General features: G+C 52.4%; 1 protein-coding gene and 1 long non-coding RNA gene across 8 annotated transcripts in view; one reads left to right on the forward strand and one right to left on the reverse strand.

The window, feature by feature from the left end:
* SLC25A23 (solute carrier family 25 member 23) overlaps window positions 1-22,428 on the reverse strand; it is a 25,718-nt gene extending 3,290 nt beyond the window's left edge. Inside the window, exons 1-10 of one of the 5 annotated variants that reach the window (XM_077976054.1) lie at window positions 22,109-22,428; window positions 20,829-20,940; window positions 19,807-19,894; window positions 18,720-18,831; window positions 16,884-17,042; window positions 16,648-16,800; window positions 16,305-16,412; window positions 14,322-14,489; window positions 5,263-5,413; window positions 1,170-3,364 (exon numbers count right to left, since the gene is read on the reverse strand). In XM_077976054.1, the coding sequence (XP_077832180.1) occupies window positions 3,180-3,364; window positions 5,263-5,413; window positions 14,322-14,489; window positions 16,305-16,412; window positions 16,648-16,800; window positions 16,884-17,042; window positions 18,720-18,831; window positions 19,807-19,894; window positions 20,829-20,940; window positions 22,109-22,264 (1,392 nt within the window). In that variant the 5' untranslated portion in view covers window positions 22,265-22,428 and the 3' untranslated portion in view covers window positions 1,170-3,179. 5 annotated transcript variants of the gene reach the window in all.
* LOC106994620 (uncharacterized) lies at window positions 20,751-26,556 on the forward strand. Of its 3 annotated transcripts, XR_003725139.2 has the most exons (6): window positions 20,751-21,076; window positions 22,741-22,958; window positions 23,276-23,396; window positions 24,417-24,456; window positions 24,552-24,662; window positions 25,040-26,045. It is a non-coding gene; the product is annotated as an uncharacterized LOC106994620 (long non-coding RNA). The 3 variants fall into 3 exon arrangements; XR_013409631.1 differs by lacking the exons at window positions 20,751-21,076; window positions 22,741-22,958; window positions 25,040-26,045 and adding an exon at window positions 26,428-26,556 and having other exon boundaries at window positions 23,038-23,396; XR_013409630.1 differs by lacking the exons at window positions 20,751-21,076; window positions 22,741-22,958; window positions 25,040-26,045 and having other exon boundaries at window positions 23,038-23,396; window positions 24,552-24,692.
* The last annotated feature ends 38 nt before the right edge of the window (window positions 26,557-26,594 follow it).

Below are 26,594 nucleotides of genomic sequence, written 5' to 3' on the forward strand. Positions count from 1 at the left end.
AAAAAAAAATTAGCCAGGCATGGTGGCATACGCCTGTGGTTCTAGCTGCTTGGGAGGCTGAGGTGGGAGAATCACTTGAACCTGGGAGGCACAGGTGGCAGTGAGCCAAGATCGTGTCACTGCACTCCAGCCTGAGTGACAGAGCAAGGCTGCATCACAAACAAACAAGCAAAGAAATAAACAGAAAGTTAGCTGGGCATGGTGACGGTTGCCTATAGTCCTAGCTACTTGGAAGGCTGAGGTGAGAGGATCACTTGAGCCCAGGAGGTGTAAGCTGTAGTGAGTCGAGATCGCACCACTGCACTCCAGCCTGGGCGACAGAGCGGGATCTCTGTTTCAAAAAAAAAAAAAAAAAAAAAAAAATAGCTGGACACAGCAGTGCATGTGCCTGTCGTCCCTGTGGTCCCAGATACTCAGGAGGCTGAGGTGGGAGGATTGCTTGAGCCCAGGAATTCGAGGCTGCAGTCAGCTATGAGTGTACCACTGCACTCTAACCTGGGCTGCAGAGTGAGATCCCATCACACACACACACACACACACACACACACACACACACAAATTGTTTTAAGCCATCCCGTTTGTGATAATTTGGTCTGGCAGCCCTAGGAAACGGATAATTTGAAAAAAATTTGAAATTTCTAATTTTTAAAAAAATACAGGGCCGGGCATAGTGGCTCACGCCTGTAATCCCAGCACTTTGGGAGGCTGAGGCGGGCGGATCACGAGGTCAGGAGTTCGAGACCAGCCTGGCCAACATGGGGACGCGCTGTCTCTCCTAAAAATACAAAAAATTAGCCAGGTGTGGTGGTGGGCGCCTATAATCCCAGCTACTCAGGAGGCTGAGGCAGGAGAATCACTTGAACCCGGGAGGCGGAGGTTGCAGTGAGCTGAGACCGTGCCACTGTACTCCAGCCTGGGCAACAGAATGAGACTCTGTCTCAAAAACAAAAAACAAAAAACAAAACACCAGAACATTTAGAAGGGGTTATAAACATGGATTCCCTAACCCTGCTCCCATTTTATAGATGTGTAAACTGAGGCTCAAAGAGGGAATCGTTTCCTGGCTCTTGGAACTGTGGGTGTTGGGAAGCAGCCCCTTATCCCTTCCCTAGGGGTAGGCTAAGATGGTCCCATAGCCACCCACCCCCTTTTCAGCAAAAACCACAATAAAAGAGCTTAGAAAATTTATTCCTTTTGTTCTTTTCCTTTGAAATAACACACACAGGCAGGGAGGTGGGGCGCAGTGGAGGTGGAAGCGTGAGGAAGTCCCTCCCCGAATCCCCATTCCCCTTTCCAAGTCCCTCCATGGGGTCTCCCGATGATCCTAAGCTCAGAATCCAGCTATGAAGTGCAGAATGTATGGAGGTAGGGGAGGGGGACTTTGCTCCTCTCTCTCGTAGAAAAATAGATCCGGAATGAATTTGGGGATTTGGCGTTTTTCTGTTTTGTTCTTTGCATCATTGGGTGCTTGGGTTCAGGGAAGGGTGGTCTTTGCCGAGTTTCTCCTGGCTTTCAACTCTGGAAGCCTGGGGAGGGGCTGGCAGTGCTGGGGTGGGGACATCCCTTCATGTGTCCCTGGCCTCAGACTGTCTCCTTGCCAGCCGCCAGGAGTGAGTGATTCCTCGGACCCCTTGGAGGGACACAGCTCTGGGGACTATTCGCCTAGAAGGTGGGAGGCGGATGGAAGATGCTGTAAAGTGGGGGGGATGCAGGGAGTGGGGTGGTTCCAGGGAACAGTTTCCCCACAGGGCTGGGAGGGGGTGGCCATGCAGAGGAGGTGAGGTGAGGAGGAATCCAGCATCCGTGCAGGTCGCAGGAGATTCATCTGTGCCCTTGCTGCCTGGTGATGAGCTGTATCAGGACCTGGGACCAATCCCCCAGGGTTTTCTGCAGCCAGGACCTGGGCTCCCTTTCCCACAGGCTCCCTCCACCATGCAATTTCATGTCACGAGAAGCCTGCTCTGGGCATCAGTGTGTGTGGGATACTGTGTAATTGGGCTGCCAGGATCTAGACTTGGGGCCTGAACATGTGAGACCTGGCGCCTGGAAGATTCAGACCAGAAACCAGGGTTTAAGGGCTTGGGATTCAGTGCCTTGGAATATCAGGGTCTGCCTTTAAGAGATGAGGTTTCAACATCGAGGGACTGGGCAGAAGGATTGGGGATCTAGAATGTGGAATCCAGCAGCTGCAGTTGCCAGGATCCACTTGCTGTACTGTTGGGGCCTCCACACTTGTTTTAGGAGCCATAATCTGGTGGCTGAGGGCTTGGGGGATCTGGGATCCAGTGGCTGGGGGTGGAAGGCGTAGTGCTTGAAATGTAGGGATCTGGCAGTCAGAGTAGAAGGATGTGAGACCCAGTGTCAAGGTTAAAAAACAAACAAACAAATAAAAAACCAATGCAGGAATCCAGTGGATGGAGTGAGGGGATCTGGGATCCAGTGATGAGGGCCCCAGGATCTAGGCATTGCGATTGTCAGGATCCGGTGGTGAGGTCTGTTGACATCCAGAATCCAGCAGCTGAGCATGAAGATCCAGGGCTCGAGGCATGGGGATCTGGGGTTGGGGATCTAGGATCCAGTGTTTCACAAGGACACTGGATCTGGTGCTCGAGGGAGGTGGGGTCTGGGTGTTGAGGTACACAGGGAATTCGTGCTCCTGTGGTTGGGGTGTTGGGATCCATTCACTGATTTGTGTGGGATCCAGTGGTTAAGACATGGAGGTCCAGGATCCAGTAGGGGGGACAGGGAAGCGTGGGATCCACCTTGGGATGTAGGGCTGCAGGATCCAGTGATTTGGGGATGGGGATTAAGGGCTGGGGTGTGGATAATCTTGGATCTTGTAGTTAGGGTAGCAGACTTGAGTTGCTGAAGTAAGGGATCCACAGTTATGGTTACAGGGGATCTGGGATCTAGAGATAGGGTACTGGGATCTAGTGGCTGAAGGGTGGGGATCCCATGACCCAGTGGTTGGGGCATAGGAGTCTAGGATCCAGGATCTGGGTGCTGGGATCCCATAACTCAATGGTTGAGGCATAGGAGCCTAGAATCCAGGATCTGGGTACTGATTTCTCGTGGCCAAAGAGTAGGGATCCTGTGGTTGGATCATCAGTCTCCAGTGGCTGAGGTGTGGGGGACGTCATGCCTGGGGTGAGGGATTGGGGGGACAGGCTCCGGGTCCCTCACCTGGACGTGACCCCCAAGGCCTGCTTCATGTTCTCGTAGACCACATAGGAGATGCTCACAGCTGGAATAACCTTCATGAAGTTGGGGGCAATGCCCCGGTAGAGGCCCCGCATGCCCTCCTGGGACAGGATGTGACGTAGCAGACCCAGCATGGACAGCTGGGGGCCACCCTCGATGGAGGCTGGGAGGGGGCGGGGGGCACCAGGTAAGGCCAATGTTCCCCTTTCACTTTCCCCTCCTACCCCCCAGGGTTGGGCCAGGTGGTGTCATTGCAGCAGGAGGGAAGGAGGTTAGACTAACAGTGGGACCTACCACTCAGAGGCGAGACTTGTATTGACCTTGGAACTGGCTGCTCACCTTTTTGCCCCAAGTTGGGGGACAATTAGAAATGGAGCAGGTATGGGTGTGCAAGGTGGGAGAGGACAGAAATGTCCTCCTCCTGGAGCCAGGTCCCCTTCCTCCTTTCCCAGCTGACTCCTACTCATCCTCCTAACCCCTATCCCAGAGCCAACTCCCCAGGGGAGTCCTCCTTGGTGCTCCAGTCTAAGTCAGGCTCCTCCCTGCACTCCACCCACTTTTTTCTTCCCCCAGAGATGGAGTTTCGCTCCTGTTGCTCAGGCTGGAGTGCAGTGGTGCGATCTCGGCTCACTGCAACCTCCGCCTCCCGAGTTCAAGTGATTCTCCTGCCTCAGCCTCCCAAGTAGCTGGGATTACAGGCATAAGCCACCACACCTGGCTAATTTTTTTGTACTTAGTAGAGATGGGGTTTCACCATGTTGGTCAGGCAGGTCTTGAACTCTTGACCTCAGGTGATCCACCTGCCAGGGCTCCCAAAGTGCTGGGATTACAGGCATGTGCCACTGTGCCCGGCCCTTTTTTTTTGAGCCTGTTGCCCAGGCTGGAGTGCAATGGCACGATCTCGGCTCACTGCAACTTACACCTCCTGGGTTCAAGCGATTCTCCTGCCTCAGCTTCTTGAGTAGCTCAGATTACAGGTGCCCGCTACCACGCCCAGTTAATTTTTGTATTTTTAGTAGAGACAGGGTTTAGCCACGTTGGTCAGGCTAGTCTCGAACTCCTGACCTCAGGTGATCCACCCGCCTAGGCCTCCCAAGGTGCTGGGATGGCAGGTGTGAGCCACTGCCCCTGGCTCCCACCCACTTTTTTGAGACAGGGTCTCACTCTGTCACCCAGGCTGGAGTGTGGCGGCATAATCATAGCTCACTGCAGCCTTGAACTCCTGGGCTCAAGTGATCCTCTGGCCTCAGCCTCCCAAGTAGTTGGGACTATAGGCACCTGCCACCACGCCTGGCTAATTTATTTCATTTTTTTTAAAAAAAGATGGGGTCTTGCTATGTTGCCTGGGCTGGTCTCAAACTCCTGGCCTCAAACGATCCTTCCTCTTTGGCCTCCTAAAGTCCTGGGATTACAGATGTAAGCCACTGTGCCCGGCCTCCTTCTCCCCTTTATACAACCCTAAATCAATACTTAATTCCAGAATGATTTATTTTGCATCTTCCTTCCTCTCCAGCCTGTGAGCTCTATGAGGGTGGGGACCGTATCCATCTTGTGCACTGACACATCCCCAGTGAAAATCACAATACACAAGCACTAAAATTCCCAAGAAAATTCTCAAAACAGATTCAGAAAGAATGGGAGGGTAGTGGTGGAGGGGAAAGGGGGGAAATAATTCATAAAAGAAAAATACAGACAAAAACAATAACCAGTCTGGCCCTGACTGCTCCCTACCCTTGCTCCTAGCCTCCCACTCACGATAACCCAGGCTTGCAAATTAGAGTTCAAGTTACCAGCCTGGAAATGCTAGATATTTGCCAGCAGTGACATCCCAGCTAAGTCTGCAAGGGATCTCTTCCTGTACTCACTGCATCTGTTTTCCTAGTTAATCCTCAGCTCCATGAAAGTAAAGGACTCTCATTTCAATGTCACAAGTGGGGAAACTGAGGCCCAGAGAAACCCATCCAAATCCAGGAGGGGATCCCAGCCCAGGGCTTTACCTGGGAGAAGCTGGGGCCCAAGCGATGAGACTCTCCCTGCCCCATCCTCCCGCCCAGGCCTCACCTTGTGCCTGCATGCGGGTCCGGACCAGGGCCAGGGGGTAACTGGCTATCTGGCCGCAGGTGCTGGATATGGTACCGCAGGCCAGGAGCACGAGGATGCCTGGGTCTGCCGAGTCGTGGCTGTACTGCTGAAGCCACCAGTTCTTCAGAGTCTGGAGTGGAGAAGGGAGTAGGGAAGGTTGGGGTGGGTGACCCCAGGACCCTGGCTTCAAAGGCCTTGCTGGCCGGTTCTGTATCCCATGACAGCTGCTACTAGCTGAGCACTTAGTACCTCCTAGGGGCTGAGCCAGCCCTTTCCCTGCATCCCCTCACCCAGTTCTCATCTGGACCCTCTCTGGTAGGTGGAATAAGGGTCCCCTGTACTGACTATGCCCTAATCTCTGGAACCTCTGCATATGTTACCCAAGATGACACAAAGGGCTTTGTAGATGGGATTCAGTTAAGGATCTTGAGATGAGATTATTTTGCATTGTTGGAGTGGCCCAATGCCATCACAAGGGTCCTTCTTTTTTTTTTTTTAATTATTATTATTATTCTGAGATGAAGTCTTGCTCTATCATCTAGGCTGGAGTGCAGTAGCATGATCTCAGCTCACTCCAACCTCCGCCTCCTGGGCTCAAGTGATTCTCTTGTCTCAGCCTCCCAGGTAGCTGGGACTACAGGTGTGTGCTACCATACCCGGCTAATTTTTGTATTTTTAGTAGAGACGGGGTTTCTACCGTGTTGGCCAGGATGGTCTCAATCTCCTGACCTTGTCATCTGCCTGGCTTGGCCTCCCAAACTGCTGGGATTACAGATGTGAGCCACTGTGCTCGGCCTCATTATTTTTCTTTTTATACAGATGGAGTCTCATTATGTTGCCCAGGCTGGTCTCAAACTCCTGGGCTCAAGCGATCCTCCCTCCTCAGCCTCCCAAAGTGCTGGGATGACAAGCCACCATGCCTGGCACAGGGCCCTTCTTCTTTTTTCCCCCCGGAGATGGAGTTTCGCTCTTGTTGCCCAGGCAGGAGTGCAATGGTGCAATCTCGGTTTATTGCAACGTCCGCCTCCCGGGTTCAAGCGATTCTCCTGCCTCAGCCTCTCAAATAGCTGGGATTACAAGTGTGTGCCATCATGCCCGGCTAATTTTTGTATTATTAGTAGAGACGGGGTTTCACCATGTTGGCCAGAGTGGTCTCAAACTCTTGACCTCAGGTGATCCACCTGCCCCGGCGGCTCAAAGTGCTGGGATTATAGGCGTGAGTTACCGTGCCTGGCACAAGGGCCCTTCTAAGAGCTAGAAAAGTAGGTTTAAAGACAGAAGAAGAAGCAAGAGAGAGATTGGAAGATGCTATGTTGCTGGCTTTGAAGATGGAAGGGACCACAAGCCAAGGAGTGCAGGCGGCCTCTAGAAGCTTTGTCAAGGCAAGGAAACAGATTTTCTCCTGGAGCCTCCAGAAGGAACACAGCCCTGCCAACATCTCGATTTTATAAAGCCCAGTAAGACCCCCATTTTGGATTTCTGACCTCCAGAACTGTAAGGTAATACATTTGTGTTGTTTTAAGACACTAAGTTTATAACTTGATCGCTTGCAAGAAGGGTAAAGAATAAATTAAAAACGGCCGGGTGCGGTGGCTCACGCCTGTAATCCCAGCACTTTGGGAGGCCGAGGCGGGTGGATCACGAGGTCAGGAGATTGAGACCATCCTGGCTCACACGGTGAAACCCCGTCTCTACCGAAAATACAAAAAATTAGCCGGCGTGGTGGTGGGTGCCTGTAGTTCCAGCTACTCGGGAGGCTGAGGCAGGAGAATGGCGTGAACCCGGGAGGTGGAGCTTCCAGTGAGCCAAGATTGCGCCACTGCACTCCAGCCTGGGTGACAGAGCAAGACTCTGTCTCAAAAAAAAAAAAAAAAAAAAAAAGAATAAATTAAAAACAACAACAGCAACAAAAGGCTGGGCATGGTGACTCACGCCTTTAATCCCAGCACTTTGGGAGGCCGAGTCAAGAGGATCGTTTGAGCCCAGCAGCCAGAGACCAGCCTCAACAACATAGCGAGACTCTGTCTCTACAAAAACAAACAAACAAACAAACAAAAAAACTGGATGTGATGGTGCATGCCTGTGGTCCCAGCTACTCAGGAGGCTGAGGTGGGAGGATTGCTTGAATCCAGGAATTTCTAGTGAGCTGGAATGCATTCCAGCCTGGGCGACAAGAGTAAGACTCAGTATCAAAAAAAAAAAAAAAAAAAAAAAAAAAAGTTGGGCCTGGTGTCTCACGCCTATAATTCCAGTGCTTTGGGAGGCTGAGGTGGGCGGATTTCTTGAGGTTAGGAGTTCGAGACCAGCCTGGCCAACATGGCAAAACTCCATCTCTCCTAAAAATACAAAAATAAACTGGTATGGTGGCAGGCACCTGTAATCCTAGCCACTCAGGAAGCTGAGGCAGGAGAATCGCCTGAACTGGGGAGGCGGAGGTTGCATCAAGGCAAGATCACACTACTGCACTCCAGCCTGGGCAATAAGAGCAAGACTCTATCTCAAAAACAAACAAACACTCTCCAAAGACAGTCCTGTGGCAGATGCTGTGAGTATACCACCTTCATCCCTTCCCACTCCAATTCAGACCTGCCGACTTCTTACTGCCAGCATCTACCCAAAGACTTTGCTTGTGGACTTTCTCTGAACCCAGGCCAGCCTGCTCTGACCACTTAGGAATGGGCAGGAAGCACTGGGAAATTAGCATCTTCAGATGCAACCTTCAAAAGACTGGCTTGGTGTATCAATACCCCAGCTCCCTCACCTCTCTGATGCAGAATGTCCTATGTTGCCTCCCACAGGTTTCTAGAGGGCTGGAACTCCATTTGCTAGGAATGGTAACTTGCTTGATAACATACTGTTATGGGTTGAATCATGTCCCCACTTTGGGGGGGAACATGTTGATGTCCTGACCCCCAGTACCTTAGAAGGTGACGTTCTTTGGAAATAGGGTCTTTGCAGATCTAATTCGTTAAGATGAGTAGGGTAGTAGGGTAGACCTTAGGCCAGTATGACTGGTGTCCATAGAGGAGAAAGACAGAGACACACAAAGACAGAGACACACATGGAGAAAGACAGCCAGGTGACAGCAGAGGCAGAGATTTGAGTGAATGTATCTACAAGCCAAAGAATGTCCAGGGTTGCTGGGAACAAGTAGAAACTGAAAGAAGGAAGGAAGGATTCTCTCCTACAAGTTTGAGAGGGAGTATGGCTCTGCTGACACCTTGATTTTGCACTTCTGGCCTCCAGAACTGTGAGACAGTAACTTTCTGTTGTTTTAAGCCAACCAGTTTGTGATACTTTGTTACAGCAGTCCTAGGAAACTAACATACTCATACTGCATGCATTGACTCCCTGTCTCATTACCTCCCCAATAAATCACTCACGTCCAATAAATCCCCTCACGTCCCAGTTTCAGGGTCTGTTTTGGAAGGATCTCAAACTAAGACCAAAACTATTATTATTATTGAGACAGGGTCTTGCTCTGTCACCCAGGCTGGAGTGCAGTGGTACAATCTCAGCTCACTGCAACCTCTGCCTCCTGGGCTCAGGTGATCCTCCCATCTCAACCTCCTGAGTAGCCAGGATTACGGCTGTGCACCACCACACCTGGCTAATTATCTTTATTTTTATTTTATTATTATTTTTTGAGACAGAGTCTCACTCTGTCACCTGGGTTGGAGTGCAATGGCACCATCTCGGCTCACTGCAACCCCACCTCCCAGGTTTAAGTTATTCTCCTGTATCAGCCTCCCAAGTAGCTGGGATTACAGGCATGTGCCACCAGGCTTGGCTAATTTTTTGCATTTTTTTTTTTTTTTTGAGACGGAGTCTTGCTCTGTTGCCCAGGCTGGAGCACAATCTCGGCTCGCTGCAACCTCCACCTCCCAAGTTCAAGCAATTCTCCTGTCTCAGCCTCCCAGGTAGCTGGGATTGCAGGCACACACCACCACAACCAGCTGATTTTTGTATTTTTAGCAGAGACGGGGTTTTACCATGTTGGCCAGGATGGTCTCCAACTCCTGACCGCAAGTGATCCGCCTGCCTCTGCCTCCCAAAGTGCTGGGATTACAGGAGTGAGCCACCACACCCCTTCCCTATTATCTCTATTTTATAGAAAAGAAACTGAAGCTCAGGGAAAGTTACTTGCCCAAAGCTACAAAATAAAGGTGAGAACTACCATTCACAGCCACATGTGAATCTAGAACTGTACGCCTGAAGGCTTTAGGGTGGCTAATCCCTTCTGAAGCCTTCTGCCAAGGTGACTGTAAGAACAAGACCTTCTTTGCCTTGTGGCTGGGAGAAGCTTGTAAGTTTCATTTCCTATGCCAATTCTAATCCACCAGAAATTGCTGCCTGAAACTGGAATTGTGTTGAGGGGGACTCAGTGCTGTGATGGATTAGTAATGCCTAGCCCAGGCACAGACTGGGTAAAACAGGCAAGTAGTTAACATTATTGCCTTTGCAACTTTAGAAGCCTTCTGTTGGGTCTAGAACAGCACTTGCCAAATAGATGTTTAATGGGTTATTATTAAGATTAATCTATTGAAAAGAAGTTCTAAAGATGGCTGGGTGCAGTGGCTCATGCCTATAATCCCAGCACTTGTTTTTTTCTTTTTTTTTTTTTTAGAGATGCAATCTTGCTCTCTTGCCCAGGCTGGAGTGCAGTGGCGCGATCTCGGCTCACGGCAACCTCTGCCTCCCAGGTTCAAGCAATTCTCCTGTCTCAGCTTCCTGAGTAGCTGGGATTACAGGTGCCCACCACCACACCCAGCTATTTTTTGTATTTTTAGTAGAGACGGGGTTTCACCATGTTGATCAGGATGGTCTTGATCTCATGACCTTGTGATCAACCTGCCTCGGCCTCCGAAAGTGCTGGGATTACAGGTGTGAGCCACCGCGTCTGGCAACCCCAGCATTTTGGGAAGATGAGGTGGGCGGATCACTTGAGGTCAGGAGTTCAAGACTAGCCTGGCCAACATGGTGAAACCCTGTCTCTACTAAAAATACAAAAATTAGCCTGGCGTGGTGGCGCACACCTGTAATCCCAGCTACTTGGGAGGCTGAGGCAGCAGAATTGCTTGAATCCAGGAGGCAGAGGTTGGAGTGAGCTGAGATCGTACCACTGCACTCCAGCCTGGGTGAGAGAGAGAGAGACTTTGTCTCAAAAAAAAAAAGAAAAAAAAAGTTCTAAAGACTAGATTAATATGGAAAGCACTGGGTTAAAAACAAAAACATTAAATCACTTTATTAAGAGACTTCTTGGAGCCTTTAAGGGACAAACACAGATTTTGAAACTCCAAGAGGGTCCAGGTTTCTAAAACCTCTTAGACTTCTAAAGTCCCTTTTTGGGCAAAGAATGCATTAAATAAGATTTTGCCTCCTTTCTTTTTCTTTCTTTCTTTTTTTTTTTTGGAGACAGGGTCTTGCTCTGTTGCTGAAGCTTGAGTTCATTGGCATGATCACAGCTCACTGCAACCTCTGCCTACTGGGCTCAAGCAGTTCTCCCATCTCACCCTCCTGAGTAGTTGGGACTACAGGTGTGCACCACCACACCTGGCTCTTTTTTTTTTTTTTTCCCTGAGACGGAGTCTCGCTCTGTCGCCCAGGCTGGAGTGCAGTGGCGCGATCTTGCTCACTGCAAGCTCTGCCTCCCGGGTTCACGCCATTCTCCTGCCTCAGCCTCCCGAGCAGCTGGGACTATAGGTGCCCGCCACCACATCCAGCTAATTTTTTGTATTTTTAGTAGAGACTGGGTTTCACCATGTTGGCCAGGATGGTCTCGATCTCCTGACCTCGTGATTCGCTCGCCTTGGCCTCCCAAAGTACTGTGATTACAGGTGTGAGTCATGCGCTCGGCCACCTGGCTAATTTTTAAATTGTTTTGTAGAGACTGGTCTCGAACTCCTCGGCTCAAGCAATCCTCCCACCTCGGCTTCCCAAAGTGCTGGAATTACAGGCACAAGTCACTGCCCCTGGCTGCATCTTATTTCTACTCACAACTCTTTTTTTGTTTTCGAGATGGAGTTTCACTCTGTCACCTGTGCAGTGGCGAGATCTTGGCTCACTGCAACCCCCACGCCCTGCCCCAGGTTCAAGCGATTCTCCTGCCTCAGCTTCCTGAGTAGCTGGGATTATAGGTGCCCGCCACCACGCCTGGCTAATTTTTGTATTTTTAGCAGAGACGGGGTTTCACCATGTTGGCCAGGATGGTCTTGAACTCCTGACCTCAAGTGATCCACCGGCCTTGGCTTCCCAAAGTGCTGGGATTATAGGCGTGAACCACCGCGCCTGGCCTCTCCTCACACTTCTTTTTTTTTTTTTTTTTTTTTTTTTGAGATGGAGTCTCGCTGTGTCTCCCAGGCTGGAGTGCAGTGGCGTGATCTCGGCTCACTGCAAGCTCCGCCTCCCGGGTTCACGCCATTCTCCCGCCTCAGCCTCCCAAGTAGCTGAGACTACAGGCGCCCTCCACCACGCCCGGCTAGTTTTTTGTAATTTTAGTAGAGACGGGGTTTCACCATGTTAGCCAGGATAGTCTCGATCTCCTGACCTCGTGATCCACCCGCCTCGGCCTCCCAAAGTGCTGGGATTACAGGCTTGAGCCACCGCGCCCGGCCTCCTCACACTTCTTAATGGCTTCTTATTGCACTTAGAAGAACCTGTCTCCTGCCTTGATCAGTTCCCCCCAGCCACCTGAGACTTCCACTCCTCCAAAAGGCCATATTTGTTCTTGCTTCCGGACCTGGGTACTAGATTTGTGCACACTCCCTTGTGATAATACGCCCAACCCATGGCTTCAATGTCACCTTCTTGGAGGTGTTCCTCAACCCCCCTCCCGCCCACTGTTACTGAAGATGACAAATCCTGGCTCGTGATCTTCTGAGAGCTTTTCTAGGAGCTGAAACTATCTTATTTGCTGGTTGATTGCCTGCCTTGTTTATGGAAATGGGCATTCTAGGATGGCAGGGACCGTGCTGGTCTCAATCAACACGACATCCGCAACAATCTGCACAGGGCCTAGCACAGAGTAGATGCTCAGTAAATAGTCACTAAGCGAATGAGTGAACAATAAAATGAAGGAACAAATGAATGAGTGAGCAACGGTCTTGTCTCATTTGGTTGTCTAGATGCCAGGTGCTGGGGCGGGCAGGTAAAGATGGCAGGAACAGTGTCTATTAGATCAGAATCAGCTACATAATTTGCAGGATCCAGTGCAAAATGTAAAAGGGTGAGGGTCCCTTGTTCAAAAATTATTGACCAGGTGTGGTGGCTCATACCTGTCATCCCAGCACTTTGGGAGGTTGAGGTAGGGGGGATCACCTAAGGTCAGGAGTTTGAGACCAGCCTGCGCAACACGGTGAAACCCTGTCTACTAAACATACAAAAATTAGCCAGGCATGGTGGCAGGCACCTGTAATCGCAGCTACTGGGGAGGCTGAGGCAGGAGAATTCCTTGAACCTGGTAGGTGGAGGCTGCAGTGGGCCCAGATCGTGCCACTGCACTCCAGCCTGGGCAACAGAGTGCGACTCTGTCTGAGAAAAAAAAAAAAAATTAAGAATTTCAGGCCTGGCACGGTGGTTCACACCTGTAATCCTGGCACTCTGGGAGGCCGAGGTGGGTGGATCACTTAAAGTCAGGAGTTTGAGACCAGCCTGGCCAACATGGAGAAACCCCATCTGTACTAAAAATACAAAAATTAGGCTGGGCACGGTGGCTCACGCCTGTAATTCCAGCACTTTGGGAGGCCGAGGTGGGTGGATCATGAGGTCAGGAGATCGAGACCATCCTGGTTAACACAGTGAAACCTTGCCTCTACTAAAAATACAAAACAATTAGCTGGGCATGGTGGCAGGCACCTGTAGTCCCAGCTACACAGGAGGCTGAGGCAGGAGAATGGCGTGAACCCGAGAGGCAGAGCTTGCAGTGAGCTGAGATCACACCACTGCACTCCAGCCTGGGAGACAGAGTGAGACTCTGTCTCAAAAAAGAAAAAAAAAAAAAAAAATTAGCCAGGCATGGTGGTGCATGCCTGTAATCCCAGCTATTCGGGAGACTGAGGCAAGAGAATTGCTTGAACCCAGGAGGTGTAGGTTGCAGTGAGCCGAGATTGCGCCTGGGCGGCAAAAGCGAGACTCCATCTCAAAAATAAATAAATAAATAAAAATAATTTCAAGACAGCAGCAGCAGAGCGTTGCATCAAGCACAGGGCCCTTCTGAGCATGGGGCCCTTTGCGACTTCACAGGTCACATGCCCGTGAAGCAGGCCCTGTCTTGCATACAAAGATTTTGGAGGGAACGCTTGGGGACATCCAGGACCATGCTAATTGGGAAGACCTGGCGATCCCACTAGGAGAAGGTAAAAACTACAGATAAGGCCCCTGGAAGAAAAAGAGCAAGAACTGTCTGGACCTGCCTGCGTTGATAAAGGTCTCAAGATGCTGGTGATTGGGTGTGGTTCTTGTGGTAACAGCAGATGCTCAAATGGGCAGGCCCTGAAGATGACCTTGACTTAGAGACAGAGGCCGGGTCTGACACGTGCTTTGGGGAAGTTGGGTGTCTTTGAGACTCATCTTTGCCTGCTTTTTCTTTTTCTTTTTTTTTTGAAAAGGAGTCTTGCTGTGTCGCCCAGGCTGGAGTGCAGTAGCGGGATGTTGGCTTACCGCAACCTCTGCCTCCCGGGCTCAAGCAATTCTCATGCCTCAGCCTCTTGGAGTAGCTGGGATTATAAACACACACCACCATGCCCGGCTAATTTTTGTAATCTTTGCCAGCTCTTATGGTTCTGTCAGCTAGAGTGGTCCCTGACTTTCAGGTGACCTGGGAAGGCTGAACTGCTAATCAAAATTAAGTGGAGAAGTGGGAGAGTCGAATACCTGCAAGGGTTCCCCAGGATTCCCAGGTCCAAAGTGCTCCTCACTTCATAAATGCCTTTCTCTAGCTATAGAAGGTCAACCGAGCCAGCCCCAGGGGAAGGGGAAGGGGTGTCCTGTGGGCAAATCCCAGAGGGGAGCAGGGAGGGAGGGGCGGGCTGCCCACAGACCTCATAGACGGCCAGGTCGATGCCCGCATAGGGGATGATGCCCAGCACGTTGGGCAGGTAGCCGCGGTAGAAGGCACGGGGCCCCTCCCTCTCCAGGATCCGCCTGGCGCAGTCCAGCAGCCCCTTGTACTGGCCCGTCCGGCGCAAGGTCAGCCGTGTCTTCAGCACCTGGGGAGAACCTGGTTATCCCTGGAAAAGCTGCCCCCACCAAATCACTACATCCAGGAATGAAGACACCTAGAAATAGCTACTCTTGAAAACAGATGCCCTGAGAACAACCGAATTTTAAAAACCACCTACTCCAGAATCTTCTGCTATCCCCAAATCTCTATACCTAGAAATAGTTACACCTACCAAAGTGCACGCATGTGGCACCACCAGTAACTGTGTCCTGATATCTTTATTTTATTTTTTGGTCATTTCTGTAGAGATGAGGACTTGCTACGTTGCCCATGCTGGTCTCGAAATCCTGGGCTTAAGCGATTCTCCTGCTTCCACCTCCCAAAGGACTGGGATTACAGGCATGAGCCATCATTCCCAGACCTCCAGTATCTTGTTCCCTTCTGCTTTCATACAGAAACTGTAACTTTCAGCAAGCACACAGCCACTAGAAAGAAAGATGACATTTCCCAGATGCCCTGGGTATGTGGCTATGTCACTATGTCCTAGCCAAAGAAATAGAAGGAAGAGAAAGAGGTACACATGAGGTTCAGAAAGCATCCTTAGAGGTGGGGAGGTGTTTCCTCTTTTGTCTCTTCTTCCTTCCTGGCTGGACTGTGGAATGTGATGAACAGAGCACAAGCAGCCACATTAGTCCACGAGGTTGTGTAACAACAAGATAGACAGAAAGAACCTGCATCTCTGACACTCTGAAGCTACCATCCCAGCCTGAAATGCTCATCTGTAGACTTTGTTGACGTGATTGAAGTTTTTCTTTCTTTTTTTTTTTTTGAGATAGAGTCTTGCTCTGTTGCCCAGGCTGAGTGCAGTGACACGATCTTGGTTCACTGCAACCACTACCTCCCAGGTTCAAGTCATTCTCCTGCCTCAGCTTCCCGAGTATCTGGGATTACAGGCGCCCACCACCATCCCCAGCTAATTTTTTTTTTTTTTTTTTTTTGAGACGGAGTCTCGCTCTGTCGCCCAGGCTGGAGTGCAGTGGCGCTATCTCGGCTCACTGCAAGCTCTGCCTCCCGGGTTTACGCCATTCTCCTGCCTCAGCCTCCCGAATAGCTGGGACTACAGGCGCCCGCCACCTCGCCCGGCTAATTTTTTTGTATTTTTAGTAGAGACGGGGTTTCATTGTGTTAGCCAGGATGGTCTCGATCTCCTGACCTCGTGATCCGCCCGTCTCGGCCTCCCAAAGTGCTGGGATTACAGGCTTGAGCCACCGCGCCCGGCCCCCAGCTAATTTTTGTATTTTTAGGAAAGACGGTATTTCACCATGTTCATCAAGCTGGTCTTGAACTCCTGACCTCAGGGAATCCACCTGCCTCGGCCTCCCAAAGTGCTGGGATTACAGGCGCTAGACATCATGCCCAGTTGACATGATTTAAGTTTTCTGTCACTTTCAGAATCTGAACAATACACTGCATAACCTGAAACCTGAAATAATTTATCTGAAAACATGTAGCTAGGACAGTCTATCCTTAGAAGAGGCATAATCATAAACAGTTGGTGACACCTAGATACAACGTCCCTGGGAACATGCACCCTATCCTTAGAGGACGCATATTTATAAACAGCTGGCTCCTGCAACTACCGTCCAAACAAGGATAACCAACACTACCTTCCCCAGAAATTATATCTCAGTTGTAACACCCAGACAGGCTACATATGAAATAGCATTACTGTGATGAGCTATACTCCAAATCAGAGAGACAAAGGTATAATCCCAATGGATATGATGAAATGCGGAGTGAGATGGGTACAGCAGGCCCCCCACCCTGCCATGGGGCCTCCACCGGGGTCCCTCCTTCTCACCTCCATGGGGTAAATGATGGTTTGGGCTGTGGCACCAGCCAGGGAGCCAGCCACGAAGCGCTCCTGCACATGCAGTGTCTCCTGCTGCCCCAGGATGGCCCTCTTGATCTGAGGCGGGGAGACACAGGGATGGGTAGGACCATGGGGGTTGAACCTTCCTTGCACTCCACTGTTCTCCTGGCTTCCACAGAACTGGCCTGCTGTGGGCATTCATGCAGAGGAGCAGATGCCTGATCCTGGGGAACTGTGTTCACCACCCACCCCCCAAGCCAATTCCATAAATCTTTATGTACAGCCCCGTCTTTCCTGTGGCAAGTACATTCCTCCCTGTACCTGCCCTCACCTGCTCATAGGCCATGAACTTGATAGCTGACTCAGGGGCAATCTTGAGTACATTAATACCATTGCCGCGCCACAGGGAGCGGATGCCCCCCTCGAGGACCATGCTTCGAAGCCCCCCCAGGATGTTCAGCCGGTTGGTCTTTGAGGCATGGACCTGAATGGGGAGACAACAGCTTGGAGGTCCCCTCCCAGATGTCAGGTCTTGGGGAGGGGGCAGATCTCTCCAGGGTCCCTCACCTGCATGAAGACCTTGAGGCGGTCCAGAGGGGCCGTGCCTGTCCGTGACACGGCGCCTGCCACTGCGCCGGCCACCAGCTGCTTCCACCACATGCCCGTCAGTTTTTCCTGCTTTGAGAACTCATCCGGCACTGTCAGGCATTCGCCAATGTCCAGGACCTGAAGATACAGGTGCTGGGGGTGTCATGCCATGGTAGGGACAGGGAGATGTGACTCAGTCCTAAATAGGGGAGTTTCCTCCATGAATCCTAGGATACCCTAGAGTCTGCCAATGACTCTTGCTTGGAGATCCCAGAAGAGTCCTGTTGGATCCTACCAGGTGTCACCAAAGCATCTAACCTAGCAGCCTCCTTAGAAGATCCCAATATCCTACTACCAAATCCGACCATAGGATGTGCCAAATCCCACTAAAGAATCCTATTCAAGTATCTGCCACATAAAGATCCCTCCAGGCTGGGCGTGGTGGCTCACATCTGTAGTCTCAGCACTTTGGGAGGCCAAGGTGGGAGAATTCCTTGGGGGCAGGAGTTCAAGACCAGCCTGGGCAACAGAGCAAGATCCCATCTCTACAAAAATTGGCCAGGCATGTGCCTGTAGTGCCAGCTACTCAGGAGGCCAAGGCGGGAGGATTGCTTGAGCCCAGGAGTTCGAGGCTACAATGAGCTATGATCATACAACTGCATTCCAGCCTGGGCAACAGAGTAAGACCCTGTCTCTAATAGCAAAAAAAAAATCCCTCCAGGGCAAATGAGATTCTACTGAAAGATCCCACTCAAGGGTATTCCATATAATGATTCCAGAAGATCCCTCCAGGGCCATACAAGATCTTACCAGGCACCTCCCATATAAGGACCCCAGCAGATCCTTCTCAGGGATCCACCAGATCTCATAGGGATCTCCTCCACAGGGAATCCCTGTGCAAGAATTATCTCCTGTCTAGAATTTCCAACCAAAGTCCCCATGAATCCTCTGGGGTGGGAGTCTCTGGATCTCCAAAGAGGTTCTCACCGGATCCCACAGATGGATCCCCCTCCGGATGCTACAGGACACATTGCTCATAGATACTTCACCCAGGAACTAGGGTGAAGCAAATCCCCACTACCCTCTCTAGTGGCTCCCACTGGATCCTCTGAAGACTGTGTTTTTTTTTTTGAGATGGAGTCTGGCTTTGTCGCCCAGGCTGGAGTGCAGTGACATGATCTTGGCTCACTGAAAGCTCTGCCTCCCGGGTTCACGCCATTCTCCTGCCTCTGCCTCTCTAGTAGCTGGGACTACAGGCGCCCGCCACTACGCCTGGCTAATTTTTTTTGGTATTTTTAGTAGAGATGGGGTTTCACCATGTTAGCCAGGATGGTCTCAATCTCCTGATCTCGTGATCTGCCTGCCTCGGCCTCCCAAAGTGCTGGGATTCCAGGCGTGAGCCACCGCGCCCAGCGAAGACTGTGGTTTTTGAACGATTCCGTTCAGTGGTAGAATCCTTTATCCAGGCAGAGAACCCAGCAGAAGGGAGCTGTGTGGGTGGAAGGTGGGAGGCCTGGTGCCCCATCTGGTGAGCTCTTTCTTTCCTGCACCCGCAACCCCCGCACGCTGTCCCCAGAGGCCCCGATGTAAGTCTCAAGGACTGCGCTTCAATCAGACAGCAGAGATGTCCCAAATGGGACCCTTGAACCCCAAGTGGAGAAAGAGGAACAGACCCTCATTCCTCAGCTGCTGCCAGTGCCTTCTCCTTCTGGAAAGTCCTGGCCCAGCCCGTCCAAGCCCAGGGGAGATCGGAGCAACGCCCCCCCTGGGGAAGAGGGCACAGCCTTCAGCCAGGGAAAACCACCCCCACCTCACCGTGGAATGCTTCCAGAAATACAGCACGTCTTCCACATTTTCCAGCGAATGCAACAGGAAGTGGTCGCGCCATTCTTGCCAGTCAATGGTCATTGTGCCGTCTCGGTCCATGCTGAGGGAAGAGTGAGGGTGGAGGGCAGGCTCAGTGCCTGGGGGTGGGCTAGGCTTGGGTGAAGTTCTGCTAGGTTTTGCAGTTTGGGAGGTTCAAGTCCTCATATCAACCCTATTGGAGACGTAGCAGTATTGCCATCATTTTCTTTTTTTTTTTCTTCTTTTTTTTTCTTTTGTTTTGAGACAGAGTCTCGCTCTGTCGCCCAGGCTGGAGTGCAATGGTGCAATCTCGGCTCACTGCAACCTCCGCCTCCCGGGTTCAAGAGATTCTCCTGCCTCAGCCTCCCATGTAGCTGGGACTACAGGTGCACACCACCACGCCCAGCTAATTTTTGTATTTTTAGTAGAGTCGGGGTTTCACCATGTTGGCCAGGATGGTCTCGATCTCTTGACCTCGTGATCCACCTGCCTCAGCCTCCCAAAATGCCAGGATCATAGGGGTGAGCCACCATGCCCAGCCACATTACCCTCATTTTCTAGAGGGGGAAACTGAGGCTAAGAAAGGCAACTGGTCCCAGATCTGTCTGGCTTCAATTTGAATTTTTCTTTTTTTTTTTCCAGACAGAATCTCATTCCGTCACCCTGGTTAGAGTGCCCTGGCATGATCATGACTCACTGCAACCTCTGCCCTTTGGGTTTAAGGGATTCCCGTGTCTCAGCCTCCCAAATAGCTGGAATTACAGGCATGTGCCACCACACCCGGCCAATGTTTGTATTTTTAGTAGAGATGGGGCTTTACCATGTTGACCAGGCTGGTCTCAAACTCCTGACCTCAGGTGATCCACCTGCCTCCATCTCCCAATGTGCTGGGATTGCAGATGCGAGCCACCGCACCTGGCCAGATCTGTCTGACTTCAAAGCCCCAACATCTCAGCTGTATCCTCCTTGGGACTGGGTCTGGAGCCCAGAAGACAGAGATGGCCAAGGGGTCACTGCGTCCTGAGTTACTTTGGATTCCAGACCCCCAGTGACTCACCTGTGCAGAATTTTCTCCGCCTGCTCCAGCGTGATGGAAATGCCCAGAGCTCGGAAACTCTGTTGGATCTCAGAGACGTCAATGTGACCTGGGGAGGGGGCCGGAGGTGGGGAAGGATGTGCGTGTGAGGACACCTGGGGAGCCCCAGAACCAAGGATCAGAACAGCTTGGAATGGAGGTGGTCTAGCAAGATCAGGGGCTCCAGAAACCCAGGACGAGGTTTGCAGCAGGGCTCTGGGGGGATCCCTGACTCACTGGGGTCAGAGAGGTGGAACCGGGAAATACTGGGGCGGCTTCTCTGTTCTGTGAATGAATGAAGGAATCCAGGGGTAACTGGGGGTCTCTATGCCATGGGGAATTGAGAGGCAATATCCGCAATCCAGATGCTGCTATGAGGGGATCTCTGTCCTACGGGGTACCCAGGAACAGCATAGGGTATCTTTGCCCCGTAGAAAAACCTAAGGGTGCCGGGCGCGGTGGCTCACGCCTGTAATCCCAGCACTTTGGGAGGCCGAGACGGGCGGATGACGAGGTCAGGAGATTGAGACCATCCTGGCTAACACTGTGAAACCCTGTCTCTACTAAAAAATACAAAAAAGTAGCTGGGCGAGGTGGCGGGCGCCTGTAGTCCCAGCTACTCCGGAGGCTGAGGCAGGAGAATGGCGTGAACCCGGGAGGCGGAGCTTGTAGTGAGCCGAGATTGTGACACTGCACTCCAGCCTGGGCCATAGAGCGAGACTCCGTCTCAAAAAAAAAAGAAAAAAAAAAAAAAGAAAAAAAAGAAAAACCTAAGGGTAATTATCAGGGTTCTGCCCCAGAAGGGAAAAGAGGTGGGATGGGCTGGCTGGGCCTCGAACCACCTAGCTGGGGGGTGAGGAGCGCTCCTGAAATAGCCTGTGAGTCATCGGGGAGAAGCGGCCCTCCCCCTCTCCTCCTAGGCTGCCAGTTCTAGCCCCATTGATGTCTCTAGGGCCCCCACAGCCCTATCCCTGGGGGCCTGCAGGCAGGCGGCCCCACCTTACCGTCCTGGTTCCGGTCAAGACTGTGAAACATGAGCAGCAGACGCTGTTCCCGCTCCTGGAGGTAGCGGGAAAATTCCTCCAGGTCAAGCCCGCCATCTGGGTCAGCGTCACCCTCAGAGGAGATACCCTGGCAGAGGAAAAGGGGACAGAGGTGACTCCAGCAACCTGCTCCTGATCTGGAGGGGACGCACGTCACCTTATGCCTTAGGAGCCCAGAGCCCCCAGTGCCTTGAGGAAGGGGACAGAAGGTATCACCCCACTTCTCCCTCAGTCGGCTAGCTTCTCAGTCAGATCCCTACAGCCACCACAGGTCTGTGCCGTGGGTGTGAGTGGTCTAGTTTTCCTGGTGAGCAAACTGAGGCTCTGCAAGGTCAAGCCACCAGTTCAAGGTCACAGAACCAGGAAATGGTAACCTTGGGTTCTCGTCTCTAAAGCCTGTCCTCCCAGCCGTCTCTTGTTTTTAGTTTTTATTTTTTTTTTAGGTACCTCATTCCTGTTGAACCCAACTGCCTCTTTAAAAAACCCTGTCCACATGGGGGTCCTAGGAGTTCCCTTTGGAGGCAGCCCTGGGTGACGTGGGGTAGGAGAGAACCAAGCGGAGTGGCTGAGGCCTTGGTTTTTCCCAGTTGGGAAGTGGGAGGTTGGACTGGTCTCGGGGACACTGTGGTTGTTTTAGGGCGATCTGGGGCTACAGGTGTGGGAAGGGCCTGCAAGGTGGAGGTGGGGGTGGCGGGGGGGCAAATCCTTGTGATAGGTGCATTTTCAGCTGCTGGTGACCGCAGATAGGATTGGGTCCCTGGCTGGGGCAGCCCGGGACAGTGAGCCAGGCCCGTGAACAGCCCATGAAAGGGCAGGCCAGGGAATGTAAACACAGGGACGGGGGGTAGCTGCAGGCCAGGGCAGTAGGTGCCCAGAGGATGGAGGGTGTGTCTCCTGGAGGTGGGAGCAGGGCACGTCTTGGGCTGTGCAGTCCGGAGGAGGGTGTGTCCCGGGCAGTGGGCAGGAAAGCGCCCCCATCTCTTCCCAGGCAGACGCCCCCTGCTCCCAGGGAGGGGGATCGGGTGTTGGTCGCGGAACTGCAGACTTGGGGCCTCGGCAGCCCTGTCTTGAGCGATTCCGTTAGGCCAAACACGAGTGGGTAGGGGGAAGGAGATAGAGACACAGACCCTGGAGTCTAGCCACAGGTAGTCCCTGGTGGCTCCGGCCGCCCCATTCCGGGGCTTAGGTGACCGCGAGCGGGCGGGGCCGGGAGGGGAGGAGGTCCCCGGGAGTGGGGGTACCTGTTGGGCGCCGGGGTCTGGGTTGCCCCCGCCCAGCCTGGCCAGCCCCTGGCGCAACTCGTGCACGTCCACGCGGCCATCCTTGTTACTGTCCAGCTCCTCGAACAGGCGACCCCAGCGCTGCCGCCGCTCCGCGTCACCCGGGCTCCCCCGCATGGCGCCCGCCCGGGGGGGAGGGGAGGCCCGGCAGCGGCGGCCTCAGCGGGGGCTTCTCGGCTCCCCCTCCCCCCCGGGACCCCGCAGGGTCAGCTCCCGCGGCCGCCGGCTCCGCAGCCTCCGTGCAGCCCGCTGGGCTCTGGCACTTGCGGGAGGTGGTGACTGCTAGCCGTCGCCGCCCGCGCCAGAACTTGCGTCTCCTCCCCCGACCCGCATTGGGGGGAGGGGACCGAGGGCGGAGCTGGGGGCGTGGGGAGGGAATGTCTGGGATGGTCTGGTATTGCACAGCCGAGGGAACACAAGAGTTCTTTCTGGGAAGAGGGGCTAGGGAGCTCAGTGGTCTCAGAGTTCCGCCTCTGCGTGCCTCAGTTTACCCTTTTCCCCTTTGCCCAAGGGGGCAAGGTAGAGAGCTGTCGGGGATTGGGTTTCATAATCCCCTTCCACTTGACCTCCCCGCCACACCCACTAATCTTCAGGAACTCAAGTTCTCGCTTCTGCCAGACGCACGCAAGAACCCTGCAACATCTCGCTCTCTCTCTGCCCGCCCACGCCGGACACCTTCTCCTCTCGGCCGCAGAAACAGAAGATCCAGGCGCTATGCGCTCCCACTGTCCTTTCCTCCCGCCCGCGCGCCTCCTTTCTCTGTCCCACTCCGACCGGGAAACAGAAAATCAACACGCGGCGCGGCTGCAAGGTCGGTTTCCTATTGGTCAGCGCCGCCTGGGCTGAGCCCGCCCGCCCCGCCTCTTCTCCCACCTGGGCGGGGCCTCTCCGCGGACCCCCGGCTGCCGCCTGCCCGCAGTCCAACCACCTGCCAGGCGATCTTAAAGAGGCCGCGGCCGCATTGAGACGCTGCGCGGCATGGGGAGGGGGTGGCTCAATGTCCCGGGCGCGGGGTTGAGGATCCCAGTGTTCGAGCGCTGGAGGCGGGGCCCCAGCCTGTAGCACTCGCTGCACCTGCGGAATGTCCCTACTACTAGTTTCAGGCGCAGTTTCTCTATTCACCATTAGGGGGAAGGCAGCCCAGACCACTTGACAGCGAATAATAACAAAAGCTCACTTTGATTCAGTGCGTTGCACATGCCAGGGCTTTTACTCACCTCTCGCGTCGTCGTTGCCGAAACCCTATAAGGTAGGTGGTACTGGCGTTCGCACTTTGCAGATAAGGAAACGGAGGTTAACTCATTCTCCCCAGTCCTGATGCCCACTAAGGGGCAAAGTAGGGGTTTAAAGAGATCTGGGATCCTTAACCATCACTCTATCCCCTAGAAGAAATTAATCCTTTTTTTTTTTTTTTGAAACGGAGTTTCTCTGTTGTTGCTTAGGCTGGAGTGCAATGTCGCGACCTCGGCTCACTGCAACCTCCGCCTCCCGGGTTCAAACGATTCTCCTGCCTCAACCTCCCGAGTAGCTGGGATTACAGGCGCCCGCCACCAGCCCCAGCTAATTTTTTTAATTTTTAGTGGAGACAGGGTTTCACCATGTTGGCCAGGCTGGTCTCGAACTGTTCACCTCGTGATCCATCCGCCTCGGCCTCCCAAAGTGCTGGGATTATAGACATGAGCCACCGCACCCAGCCGTGAGTTTTGTATTTTTAGTAGAGATGGAGGTTTCACCATGGGGGCCAGGCTGGTCTTGAACTCCTGATCTCAGGTGATCCTCCTGCTTCAGCCTCCCAAAGTGCTGGGATTACAGGCGTGGGTCACCAGGCCCGGCCTGGCCTAATTATTCTTTAATCATCACTCGTCACCCAAGGGTCCTCAGGAGGGGGTCTTGTTATTATCATCATCGTTTATCCAAAGATACAGCATTGGCCAGGCTCAGTGGCTTAGGCCTCTAATTCTAGCACTTTGGGAGGCTGAGATGGGAGGATCGTTTAGGGTCAGGAGTTCGAGACCAGCCTGGGCAATATAGCAAGATACCCATCTCTACCAAAAATAAATAAATAATTTAAAAAAAAAAAAAGAAGAAGAAAAGAAAAGAGACAGAGAGAGAGAGAGAAAGAAAACAAAGATACAGCCGTGAGGGCACATTTGGTTCACTCCCAGCCTCTGCCTAGACAGGTGTGCCGGAACAGGTGTGCCCCAGACAAATGAGTCTCTTCTAAGAGACGCCCCTAGCAGAGGTTTTTATTCACGGTTGTTCCTTGCAGGTGCCATACAGCATGGAGTGATACAGAGGTTTTTTTCCGTGTAAGTGCCCCCAAATAGGTGTTTTCTCACAGATGCATCCTTGACAGGTAGGCCTCAGTATATGTGAGCCCCTGCCCTGATGGTTTTACCCACAGATGTGCGTCAATGTGAGTGTGCCCCATGCAGAAGTTCCAAGTTCTTCCCCTCACTTGAGCTCAATCTCATACAGGTGTTCCTCCTACAAGGTGCTTTCCCTTACCTCACAGGTATGTTTCTGAACAGGTTTCCCTCCACCCATGAATGCATTCTACAGTCTCCCACCCCATAGGTGTGTTTCAGTTAAGTATACACCCATCTGGGTATGTTTCCATATAACCAAGTCCCATATAGGTCTACGTAAATGCAGGTATGTCTCATACAGGTATTTACAAGACACTGACACCCCAGTAATTCCCCAATACAAGTGCTGTACATTTCATAGGTGAGCCTGCAGATGTGTTCCTAAAACAGGTCTATTCCACATCAGAGTGCCTTAGCTGTTTGTGATGATAATGCAGGCGTGTTCTGTGGAGATATTGTCCACCCTGGTGGTATGTATCCATTTGGTCATATTTCTTTTCTTTTCTCTCTTTTTTTTTGACAGAGTCTTGCTCTGTCACCCAGGCTAGAGTGCAGTGGCATGACCTCGGCTCACTGCAACCTCCGCCTCCAGGGTTCAAGCGATTCTCCTGCCTCAGCCTCCCAAGTAGCTAGGATTACAGGCACCCACCACTACGCCAGCTAATTTTTGTATTTGTTTTAGTAGACACAGGGATTTCACCATCTTGGCCAGGCTGGTCTTGAACTCATGACCTTGTGATCCACCTGCCTCGGCCTCCCAAAGTGCTAGGATTACAGGCATGGGCCACCATGCCCAGCCTTGGTTATATTTCATATAGCTGTGATTCAATGCAGATTTTTTTTTCTTTTTATGGGATGGAATTTCACTCTTGTTACCCAGGGTGGAGTGCAATGGCCCAGTCTCGGCTCACTGCAACCTTTGTCTCCTGAGTTCAAGCAATTCTCCTGCCTCAGCCCCCGAGTAGCTGAGATTACTGGTGCCTGCCACCACACTCAGCTAATTTTTGTATTTTTAGTAAAGCCAAGAGTTTCACCATGTTGGCCAAGCTGATCTGGTCTCGAACTCCTGACGTTAGGTGATCCTCCCGCCTAGACGTCCCAAAGTGCTGGGATTACAGGCATGAGCCGCCGCACCTGGCCAGATGTTTTCTATGTGTTCTTATATGTGAATGCCTGTACAGGTTTGATTCCACACAGATGTTAACTGTACAGGTGTTTTATCTTTTTAAAATTTTTTTAGAGACAGGGTCTCACTTTGTCACCCAGGCTGGAGTACAGTGGTACAGTCATAGCTCACTCACTGTAACCTCCACTCCTGGGCTCAATCCATCCTCCCACCTAACCTCCCAAGTAGCTGGGACTACAGGTGGGTGCCATCACATCCGGCTAATTTTCTTATTGTTTTGTAAAGATGGGGCTCCCTATGTGGGCCAGGCGGATCTCGATCTCCTGGCCTCAAGTGATTCTCTTGCTTTGGTCTTTCAAAGCGCTGGGATTACAGGATCACGCCAGAGCCCCCGGCTTATTTTCTTCTTCTTCTTTTTTTTTTTTTTGGTAGAGAATCAGGCCTCGCTGTGTTGCCCAGGCTGGTCTCGGACTCCTGGCATCAAGCGATCCTCTTGCCTCAGCCTCTCAAAGTGTTGGGATTACAGGCGTGAGCCATTGCGCCTGGGCGGGTGTTTTTTCTCATTGAGCGCTCCCCATCGAAGTCTGCCCTAGGCAGGAGTGCCTCGTGCACGGGTACATACATACCCCGTGCGTCTCCACACCTGTGCACTCCTACACATGGCTCGCAATGCAGGTGTAAGGGTCCCGTTACAGGTGCGTCCGCAGCGCGGCCCCGCCCCCCTCTTGGCTCCGCCCTCTTATCGAGGCTCAGGTGCACAAGCCGGAAGTGCGCTCTCCTCCCAGGTGAGTGACTAAACTTTCCGGGTCACGTGAGCGGGCGGAGCCGGTGGGATCGGACCCAAAGACCGACCGACGGACCGAGGGTTCGAGGGAGGGGCACGGACCAGGAACCTGAGCTAGGTCAAAGACGCCCGGGCCAGGTAGGAAAGCAGGACGCACCGCTAGGCCTG

The sequence above is a fragment of the Macaca mulatta genome, chromosome 19 (genome assembly GCF_049350105.2).
Source record: "Macaca mulatta isolate MMU2019108-1 chromosome 19, T2T-MMU8v2.0, whole genome shotgun sequence".
Lineage (NCBI taxonomy): Eukaryota > Metazoa > Chordata > Mammalia > Primates > Cercopithecidae > Macaca > Macaca mulatta.